Below are 11,031 nucleotides of genomic sequence, written 5' to 3'. Positions count from 1 at the left end.
GAGTAAGGCTGAGTCACACATGAGCTCCCTGCCACAAGCACAAGAGGCTCACCCATTCCACATCATCTGCATATGCAGCAGGAAGTCTTGTTTTTTCATCAAGGATACTCAACAAGCAGCAGAGCTCACCTGGCCCCAACCACAGCAGCAGCCATAGCTGACAGCTACAGCTCTTATCCAGGACAACACCCAAGCCAGCAAGAAAGCCAGTTTGATATGGTGGAAAAAAACCACAGCAGTTCTCCTTGGTAACACTGGAAAGAGCAGCTGAATGGTATAGAGGCTGTCAGGTCAGTGTTAATGTAGATGATGTGATGAATACATAAATCTAAATTATCTGGGGCTGAAGACACTGAGTTTTACCTCTTCAGTCGTCTGTTCCAGACTACTGCCCAGGAATAAAGCAGCCCAACTGGAAGATTCAACATACCTTGCTACTAATAGAACTAGAAGGTACACCAAAGCAAGGCAAAACTGAGAATGCAAAAAGGCAGCAGCTCCAAGCCCTACCTTACACTTCCATAGTAGGATTGTTATTATAATCCAACGTTTAATACACAACCAAGTCTTAGCTTTGAAGTCTAAATTGAAGCTTGACAAATTTTGAAAGAATTCCACACAGTGACCACCCAATCTTCTACAACTCTTGAACTGTTCTGTACTGGCAAACCAGACTGCCACTCTACAGGTTGTAGCCTGGTGACTACCACCTGAGTAAGGTGGGAGTAGACCTCTCCTAAAGCAATTGTCAATGCTATCCCATGCAACACAATTTTCCACCCCCAATAACAGATCAGGTTGCATTTTAAAAGTCTTTATATCCAGAGAGTTCTCCTTTAACCCACAAAAACCAGGCACCTTGATGACACTACAAACTGGCTTACATTTCCATTCAAACACAGGACAACAGCCAAAGTGAAGAATTTACACTTTATTGTACTCATTTACAGAGATCAAGATGATAGTTTCCACTACTTATCCTAGATGCTCGTTTAGATTTTTTTAAAGTAGAAAAGTTACAGGCTATAATTTAGCCAAAGCACTCATGCTTCAATATCCCCCATCATGCTTCAATATGCCCATGGCTGCAAATTAGATTAGACTTATAATGGTCTCTTCCAGCTTCTCTTTATTGGCCCCAGAGAACTCCTGCACCTGTAAAGAGAGATTGATTTTTAGAATTGTTGCATTCAATGCTTCATAATATTAGTTACATAGCATCCAGACACATATACATCTATTAATCTCTGCTACAACTAAATTCATCGTTAAACTGAGTATTCTGCAGGTGTTCATCTATTCATCTCCTACTAACTCATGTCAAAACTGCAATAAGATCCTATCAAGAATCACTTCAGACCACTACTGCTGCAGCCTTCTAACACACAAAACAAGAGAAAAGACAATTGATCCTGAACCAGTGCTGTGTAAGACTCAAATATAGGTTTGAAGAGACTCTGGAAGTCACTGCATAGCAGAGGTAACCCAGGGTTACCTTGGGTTGCTCAGGACCCTTAGCAATCCAGTTCTGGAAGGACTGCACCAAAGAACCTGTCCTTAAGCCCGGCTTCTCCTGTGAGAATTGTCGTTGTTGTCTTCCTACTGTGTAAGGTGCAAACACAACATTCATGTCTCAAAAACAGTGGCTCTGTCTTCCAGTACCCACAGGGGTGGAAGGTACAGAACAGACTATGCTACAGGTCATGAAATTGCCTGTTTGATACTCATGGGTCCAGAGAACTGCCCAAGTCACCCAAAATAAAACACTAAAATAGGTTTAGCATACCACCTTCACACACTGTCACATCATAATCACAATTCTTCCAACTACATCATGAAGCTGTGGGAGTTTACCCTGAGAAAACTGTCAAAAGTTTGTTACTAGTCAGGATTTGGCCCCATATTGATTTGAAATCAATGTCACCCAACACATGACACTCACTTTCCAGGCACAAATCCACTGCCTTCAGCCCTGAAACTTCCACGCAGGCACCATTTTTCTTTAAAAAGCCTACCTTCAGCCTGCTTGGCAAACTAAAAGCCCAAGATAACACACATTTAGCTCAGCACTTGTTATTCAGGCAGACAGCCATTCACAACTACCCTGCACACACATTATGCTGTCAGAGCATGGTCTGCATCCCACCTCAGCCACCCCTTGGCAGAGCAGGCACAAGAGTTCAGTCCTCTGACTGAGACAGGACTTCCACTTCACAGGAGTGGGAATACAATGGAAGATTGGTGATGAGGAGAATTGTAAACACACTCAAGCAACTGCAGCTGGGGTGTAGAAAAACACACTGATTGGTTTTTGGCCTTGTGTGCTTGACAAGTGGAACTCATGTGTTTAGATAACTTATAGGCCTGTGAGAAACTCAGAGGCACCTTGTCAAATATACTCAAGATTCCTGCTTTGCTGTGTGAAAAAATCAAAGGACAGCAGAAAACTCCACCTGCTTGAATTCTTGAAATACAGGCCAAAACAGCAGGCTCATGGATTTTCTAGCAAGGATTGAGCTCCACAGTGCCTGCATTTTCACTTGGTAATCTCCAAAAAGACACCTGGGCAGAGGTACACCAGCTAGCGAGGTAGCAAAAATAAGTCTACTCTTTGCATTTCATGCATGGTTTGTGGTTGTTCCTTGTGACCTACTTGTGTCAGCTCACACAACAGGTTACACAGCACCTACGTAAAAGCATCCAAGCAGTTGTTTCAGCTGAATGTATATTCAACCATATGTTAGAGACTTCTGTTTGGTTGTGATTCCATGGACACATATAGTCATGCCTCTGCTTGTACACAAGTGGCACCCAGACAACAAATGCTAACCAAGATAAGTAAAAAGCAGGGTGCTAGGCAGGCAGAATAGCAGCCCTAACCCAGATATCACACCACACTAATCTCTCATGACGCTCTGCCTGTAACACTGACCTGTAACGTTAATTCAGTTCACTATCTGTGAACAACAGGGTTTGCTTCATCAGCTAATTGCTGGTTATGTTTGCTCTGGCACCAAGGTGAACTTGTTTGCACTTCAGAGTGTCTCAATGCCAGTGGTGCCCCAGATGCATTATCAAGAGAAAGCAGGCTTCTTTTACCATTTAGCTTGCCTGCTCCAGTTCCAAGAGAGCAAATCCTACCTTATTTCCTTTCTTGTAGAACTGGAATGTTGGCATGCACTTCACATCACAGTGAGTGGCAACATCCTGGAAGAGACAGAAAACAATTTTCAGCTGTCCATGTCTGATGGATGTTTAATTTAGAACCCATGAGCTGGCTTTTGTTTAGGTGATAGGACAAAGCCATTACTGCTCAAAATGAAGCAAAAGCACTTATTGCAGTCCATCACTAGCAAAAACAGGGCAGTATAACATCTCCCTGAAGTAAGCCTGGAAGATTCTCCCTTCAGCATTTAATTCATGCAACAGCAAAACCACATTTATTATATCTGCACTCTGTGTGTGTAAAACATCAGACCTCTGCCATCAAAACAGAGATGACTGTCTGTAAGGCTCAAGAGACTACAGCAACTCTTACACTTGAACCTGACATTTTTCAAGTACCTATTTGACATTGCTGGAACTGCTATACAGCAGACATTTTATTGTGCTTAATTCAACACATGAAAAAGGAAATAGTGCCAAAAGTGGTGTAAAGACTACATTAGTCACCAGACAGTTGTGAGCCATTAGTTTCAGCTAAGATTTCATCAAAGCAGCTTAAGGCATTAGACTAACACTGACTCCCAAAGTAGAGGGTCAGTGTTCCCAAGTTATCCAACACACGCCATAGGGTTTCTGGTGTGTAAATAATCAAGGTGGTTTGTTTTGTTCAGGTGTCCTCTAAAAAAAAAAAAAATCTTTCCAGTGTAAGTGCTAAACCCTCATCTCTGGTTCTCAGAGCTGATATAACCTCTCATTTTGTTTCATTATCTACAAGGATATTTAAAAATAAAGAGCTCTTCATCCTCACTGTGCAGAACTCTTTAGCTGCCCTCTCTCAGCATTATGCAGGACCATACCTGGGCATCATCCACATCAATTTCGATGAACACCACACCATCATACTTCTCACACAAAGCCTAGAATGAAAAAAGAAACTATGCAGTTAGTGTTCCAGGAAAGCTTTATTTTAAGAGACACATTTGTGTAAGTTGTAAGGCTGGCACTGCTTATCTCCCCCAGTGAAACTTGCCTTGTTACCTTAAAGCAGTTATTTTACTGACCAGAGCAAAAAGTTTTTCTGCTCCAATAGCTGGAAGAGGCTGTTGAAACTTGTTCAGACATCACAAGACATAGGTGTAAGGCCTCCTCTTACAGCCTTTAGCCAGTCACCAAAAGATGCTACAGCCCATCCCATACTTGAACAGGAGATAACACTGACACCCAAACACAGCTGTAGCAGTTGAAATAACCGTGTACAGAAGGACAGACATCAAGGCAGTGCAACTGTTTGTCCCTATAGACCCAAGATGCACATAAGCATTAGGACAGCAGAAGTTAAACCACATTTGAGCTTCCATCTCTATCAATGATCAGTAGGTATCAGCTCTATACTCTCAAAGTAGTTGCTTCTGTGACTTCTCCCTTTTCCAGAAAAGCCTGGCAACCACCTGGCAAAGGGAAGTTTCCTCAATGTCACCGTCAAACAGCAGAAACACTTGCATATACTTTAACCCCGCTGTCAATAAAAACAGAAAGGCTACTTACATGGAAAAAGGGCTTAATCATCTTGCATGGTCCACACCATGCAGCAGAGAAATCGACTACTACAAGCTTCTCATCAGCAGATTTCAGTTCTAACTCAAATTCAGTCTACAAAAAAAAAAGAGAACACATTCAAAACCATTTAGATTAAACCCAAAGTTAGCTTGCTCTCAGCCTTAACACACTAACCAGTCTGGTAACTCTTTAAACACTTAACTGGGGTATTTGTACCATCACATAAATGCTTCAGTGTGAATTGCTTTCATCAGTGCTAGCAGCAGCTGATGTCTTACAACTCTTCAATTACAAAAGACCACAGTGCTCAGTCACCCCAGCTCAACACTATGTAGAAACATAAGCTAGAAATTCATCTAGCCTATGATCCTCAACTCCAACAGCTCTGTTTACCATTACCCCTTGAATATGATCCTTATGGTTTTTAATAACCTGTTTCCTCATTTCTTTCTTGGCATGAAGACTTCCATTTTCTTCTGGGACAGGCTTTCCTCTGCATAACTTGAAAAGGACACAAAGCTTTGCACACTCCTCCAGTTTGATGCCTTTTCCAATCAATGGCTAACATCAAAATAATGTTGTGTTGTTTACTCTAAAGCATGTTACTCTAAAGGAGCCTCACAGGACAGTTACGTTACTTATTTTGCCAAGCAAACCTGCATGTAACATCACTAGCCAAAGCAATGCTACACATTCAGAAAACACAAGTAACACCCAGTTCTTAGAGCTTCAAGTCTGTTTGTTGCACTTAGTCACAGCAAACAGTTTCACATAAATTTAGAATTAGAACTTAGAATTTAGAGCTCCTTACATGCTATTAACTGTGCTTTCTGTTTAAAAAGTGAATATTATAGCACAACTGAAAGACATTAAAAGCAATAAATACTTGCGTGCTAGCAAGGGGTAAACAAGAATCTCAGCAGAAGCAGAAAATGCTGATCAGCTGCTTCCTGGCAAGTACAAGCTGCTGCGACATTCCCCAACTTTGCTCTCCTGGCAATGTGAGCTTTGGGAGAGCTGTTAATATAAACTTTATTTCAGATTATGCATAGAAAAGATGGCTGTTTTACTGTCCCCAGTTTAACAGAGCAGAGCATTAGAATTTTGTCAGCAACAGCTAATTGAAAGCAATATGGTTACTGCCACATGCACACAGTGGTTGATTCTGCAGTGCACGAGTTAACTAATACCAGCTTCCACAACCAGCCACAGTAAGCCAAGACCTGATTCTAGTAAACTATTCACTTCCATGAAAGAATGCCATGCAGGTGAGGTGCCAAGAGTGCACACAAACTAGTCACAAGTACATTTAACAAGCAAACAGAGGTCCTGCACCAGCATTCTTATGTGTGAGCCTATGTGAGTCTTTATAACTTGAAATATGGACAGCATTACACCACCTTGTCAACACGACATTTTTCCCTTCCAGTGTTGCTGTGTTCAGAAATGCAGCCTCCACATGCTGAGTGCTTCCATCCCTGCATCTCAGATACTCACACACTATTCTGCTGCAAGATCAATAGCTAACACTCCACACCACCCACTATCAGTCTGAGAGAGATGGAAACAGGAAGTCTTCCTGTCTTTCCACATTCCCTCACTCCACATGGTAGGCATTCCTGCACTTCAGTCCCAAGAGGACCCCATCCCACCAAAGCTCAATGTTTCCATGCACAGCAATCCATGTTAGCAGCAACTAGTTATACCACAAGTTCCTCAGTCAAGCCTCACTCCTCCCCACCTTCAGACATCACAGCTCATCTTTTGGTACAGCTTCCCACACCTCTGCACTGCAACGTCACCAGCTCCCTACCAATCCCACTTCCTGCACTTGCCACTTAGACCATCTTCTTCTTGCCCTTTAAGTCCCCTGTCCAGCTGCATAACTACTGTATTCTGCTAAAGAAAGTCCAGTCCTGGGATGTGTTCATCATATGAGCACATACCTCAGGTTTGCTGTTGCACAGAACGAGAAGAAAGTGGGAGAGTGAGGTACCTACAGCTGGTCACACACCATACACAGAGTGCCGGTCCTGACCACAGTCAGCTAACACTGCTGCTGGGGGTGAAAAGAGACGCAGGGTCCAAAGGTGCTTACTCTTGCAAATTAAAAAAAAATACTGAACTAGGGAGAAGTCCTGAAACTTTATCCAGGGAAATTACACTCTCTGGGAAAAGGGAGAGAGCAGCGGGGGCAAAGCAAGCTCCTCAAGCGGTCTGACTGACTTTCACAGTTAACACAAAATACAAGCTTTCATATAAAAAAACAAATTATCTTTGTTAACAGAAGGGGAACCTCCCACCACAAGACCATTTGGTCACACTATCAGAGGATCTCATAACTTTGTTAACTGATATTTTCTTCAGCTAACACCTTACCAGAGGAAGCCTCCGACTTTTTTTGTTACATTTTATTACATTTAACTACAACTGCCCTGGGCACATGCAAGACCTCATTTTTTTGTACTGTCCCCCAGCAGAAAAGCACATAGTGCATGCAATAAATACACTGGTAGGAGGCCTTTGTTTCCAAGGGCCAAGCGAGAGAAAAGACTCCAGCAATGAAAGCCTCTGGCTCAGTAGGGATTCCCAGCACCAGGTAATACCTCAAATGGAGGCTACTGACCACTGACCGTGCTAAAGGAGTCCACAGCTCCCACCAACAGATAGGGTACCTTTAATCAAATCTGCCAGATGGTGTGGACCTCAGCTGCAAACACCATTTCCAACACATATCAAGTCACCCTTGAACTTGGATTAACCCAGTCATCAACTGACTGCCAATGGTTACTACATAATTTAGCAGAGCTTTTTTTTTTTTTAAATACAGAAGCTAGCATAAACAGATCGAAGGTTCAAATGCCTGAACTCCACAGCAGACATCACTTTTAAAACAATCATATGCACCGGAAGCTGCAAGTTCTCAATATTTGCTGACCCAAACAATAGAGACAGCTGGTATGAAGAGGAAAGCTTTGACAACACCAGCTTTTCGACACTTTATCTATCTACCCCATTAGCTTATGCTATAAAAGGCATTATGTCCCATAGCCAAACCCTGGTACAGGTTACACCTGCAGCCAAACCCTGGTACAGGTTACACCTCAAGACCACATCATAAAGCAACTGAAGCAATGCTCCTTCTGTCCACTAGCAGGGACTTGAGAGGGACCAGCAGAGCACCCTGAAGCAAACATTCTTCAGAAGCCAGTCACTGTCTCTAGAGGCGGGTCAGGGAAGGAGCCATCCAGCTAGCTGTCACGTTCACATCATTTTGCAGATGTCACTCACATAAGCTTTTGCAGGTAGTAGAAGAAGGGGTTTTCCTCTTTGTGTCGGAGAAGAATACAAATCTGCCTTACTGAAAAACAGAATTAATCCTGAAATCCCAGTTACACTGTACTTGAATACCCTATGCTGCTGATGTTAAAATCTTATTGTCAGCATGACTGTTGAGTTCTTGTTCTCTATGAATGGGCAACAAAACCATTCTTTAACTACACACTATTAATCCATGCTCATAGCTGGGAGGATAGTGGAAGCCTATTCCACTTTAAGTTAGAGCAGGCTCTTCCTCCAAAGCCACGTTTATTGACTTTCAATTTTTAAACTGTTTCAGTCCATACCAAAAAAACCCAAACCTTATCCAAAAAGTTCACCACTTCTGTTCCTCCATAAACTGAAAAGGCAGAAGTGAGAAAGATGCAAGCCAGGATAAGAATTTCAGGTTGAACTCACACAGTGTTCTGCCTCCAGGACCCAAAGGACAAGGTGTTGAATTCATCTTAACTTCAAGGAGCTCCCTGCATTGACAGGTATTTAAGCTGTGGTCACAAAAATTAGTCTGCTCATGTGTTAGCACCTTAGAGGTCTGCCATGCTTTTTCATTTATTTGGTGAACTGACTACAGCAGAGCATAGCCTAGAAGACAAACTTGGATGCCACACAGCATCATTCACAGGCCCCTCACAATCAGATCAAGCCAACACTTCAATCCAGTTTCAAATTCAAAATGCAAGACTAGCCCAAGAGCTCACTAAGTCTACAGAGAGGATATTTTTTGAGATCAGAGTTTATAAGTTACAGCTAACAAATATCCCATTGTTGTCTATCAACCCCGTCAGCTGCTGTGCACAAGACCACATACTATTTCATCACCGGCAGTATATTTTCCATGTGTTGGTCTAGGCTTTATTACTTTCTGTAGCACAAAGCCACAGTCATGTTTGTATTCACAGAACCATCCAAACAATGAGGTGCTGCATTACTGTACTGAACAAGTCAGACAGCACCATCACAACTGAAATACTTATGCCAGCAACTCTTTTATTTAAGTATATCAATGGCCTCTAGTGATCTGTTTCAAGTAAAAAAAACCTGGATTAATGTTTTTCATGAACTTCTGTGCAGAAACACACCAGAATTTAAGCCGGTCTCCACCAAGAAAGCCACCGACTCCCGTACACAATGGCAGCAGGCACGGAGAGCCAGGACTCCTCCATTAGGGTTCCCCTTACCAGCATGAGAAATTAAATATGACATTTCCTTAAGTTTTCAAAGCGAGATGAACAACAATCCGTCACAACACGAAGTTACATCACCTCCCTTTCCATTCTGTCTGCAGCCTCAGGTCGCAGAGCTCCCCGCTCCCTCCCCCTCTCCCCGCTGCAGCGGTGAAACAGGCTCCTCCTGCCCTGGCAGTCCCGCCACACACGGGCTCCCACCCGCCGCCGGCCCAGGCCCCCGGGTCCGCGGCGGGATAGACCTGGTCGCCCGATCCTCCCCGGCGGCGCCGCGCCCTCCCCGCAAGGAGGCGATGCTCCCCTCGCCGCCCTCCCCGCGGGGAACGGACGCGGCCGCGCCGCCCAGGAACGGCAGCCGCCATGCCCGAGGATGCAGAAACACGCTGCCCTTCGAGGGGTGGGTGGGTGGGTGGGGGTCCCGCCGGAGCCACCTGCGCGGCGGGGCAGCCAGGGCATGGTAAGGCCTGGCGGACTCACCATGCTGCTCACGATCTTCACCATGGCGACGGCTCGGGGTGCTTAAAACGGCAAGAAAGCGGCTGAAAGGCCTCGTCCCCACGCTCGGCTCCGGCGCTGTCCCTCCGCTGTCTCCACCCGCCTCTGAGCTCTCTCGCCGTCCCCCCGGCGCTCCCTTTATGTCCCCGTGGCAGCGCCGCTTCACACTGCGCATGCGCGGCCGCCCCCTTCCCCCCCCCCGCCTCCCGGCGCCCTCCGCCGCTTCCCCGCCCCACGGCGCGGGTTCCCCCGGGGGCGCCTGATGTCACGGCGCGCGCGTTCCCGCGCAGCACCCAACGGGTTGCGCGGGGCCGGGGGTGGCGGGGGTCGGGGGCTCCGGGTTCGGCGGCCGGACCGCTGCTCGCCCGGCAGGCGGAGCTCCGGCGGTACGTGGGGCCGGCAGGCCTTGCCCCGCTGCCGGGGAGAGGGGACAGCAACAACAACAACATGCCCGGCGACGCTGTGAAAAGTGCTGTGTAACGATGAGCAGGAAGTATTTCGGAGGCACCGTCCGTTGGCTGGCGGGGCGACTTCTCTCCTCCTCCTTCCCCTCAGCAGAGTCACGCTCTCTGAGGCGGCGTCCCCTTCGCCTTACGGGAAGAAGGAGGGCTGGTGCTTCCCGTAATGCGGAGAGAGAATGGCTGTTGCAAAGCTGAAAAGGGCCTGATCGGATAAATAAAAAACGGCAGTGCTTTTTATTTTCTTTTTTTTTTGGTCCTTATTTTTTTCTCCCCACCACCAAATGCACAGGGTAGGGCAGCAGAGCAGCTCTTTCTCTGGGTTGCAGGCTTCGTGCAGCACAGAAATGCTCACTGACAGGCAGTGGTTGCCCAGTAGTGAACGCTAGAATCAGTGTAGGCACCTAGAGAAACTGCAAGCATTTTTAGTAGCTCTTCCCTTGGAGAGAGTCAGCCAGGACCAGAAATAGTCCCCACAAAAACAATTCCTTTCATCTTTCAACTTTCCTTTATCTAATTTTTTCTCTGTGTTCTGGAGGGTTCCTTGTTCTGCTGCCCAAGCCCATCCTTTGAATACAAAAGTGCAAAACAGGGCTGTTGGGACCCTCTTTTCCTTCTGTTGGGCTGGTAGGATTTCATTTTGGAGTGTGTAGTTGATGACTCTGGCTCTCAATATATGAGACATAGGAAAGGTGGTGGTAGGTTTTGGGCTGCTTGTTGCTGGGTGTGTCATGAGTATTTCTGCAGGCTTTAGCAGCCAGGTTACCAGCCTGTGGAAGGTTTGCTGTGGATGCAACTGAGCGGAGGATGGGAAGGCTTAATAGGGGTGCTGG

General features: G+C 45.5%; 1 protein-coding gene across 1 annotated transcript; it reads right to left on the bottom strand.

The window, feature by feature from the left end:
• Positions 1–916: 916 nt before the first annotated feature.
• On the bottom strand, positions 917–10,157 carry LOC308051951 (thioredoxin-like). Its single transcript, XM_080362633.1, has 5 exons — positions 9,723–10,157; positions 4,711–4,815; positions 4,023–4,082; positions 3,142–3,207; positions 917–1,155 (listed from the first exon to the last, which is right to left on the bottom strand). The coding sequence occupies exons 1-5, from the start codon at positions 9,744–9,746 to the stop codon at positions 1,093–1,095; spliced, it is 318 nt and encodes a 105-aa protein (XP_080218759.1). The 5' UTR covers positions 9,747–10,157; the 3' UTR covers positions 917–1,092.
• Positions 10,158–11,031: the final 874 nt, after the last annotated feature.

This window comes from Nesoenas mayeri (assembly GCF_963082525.1).
Source record: "Nesoenas mayeri genome assembly, chromosome: Z".
Classification (NCBI taxonomy): Eukaryota; Metazoa; Chordata; class Aves; order Columbiformes; family Columbidae; genus Nesoenas; species Nesoenas mayeri.
Note: the sequence above shows the minus strand (reverse complement) of the source record. Positions and strands in the feature narration are given on the sequence as shown.

Bases quoted from the DNA above. Each gene is read 5' to 3' on its own strand.
- LOC308051951 (XM_080362633.1), bottom strand. From the start codon at position 9,746: ATGGTGAAGATCGTGAGCAGCATG. The intron at 4,816-9,722 runs GTGAGTCCGCCA...TTTTTTTTGTAG, and splicing joins TGAAGATCGTGAGCAGCATG to ACTGAATTTGAGTTAGAACT. The intron at 4,083-4,710 runs GTAAGTAGCCTT...TTTTCATTCTAG, and splicing joins TGATTAAGCCCTTTTTCCAT to GCTTTGTGTGAGAAGTATGA.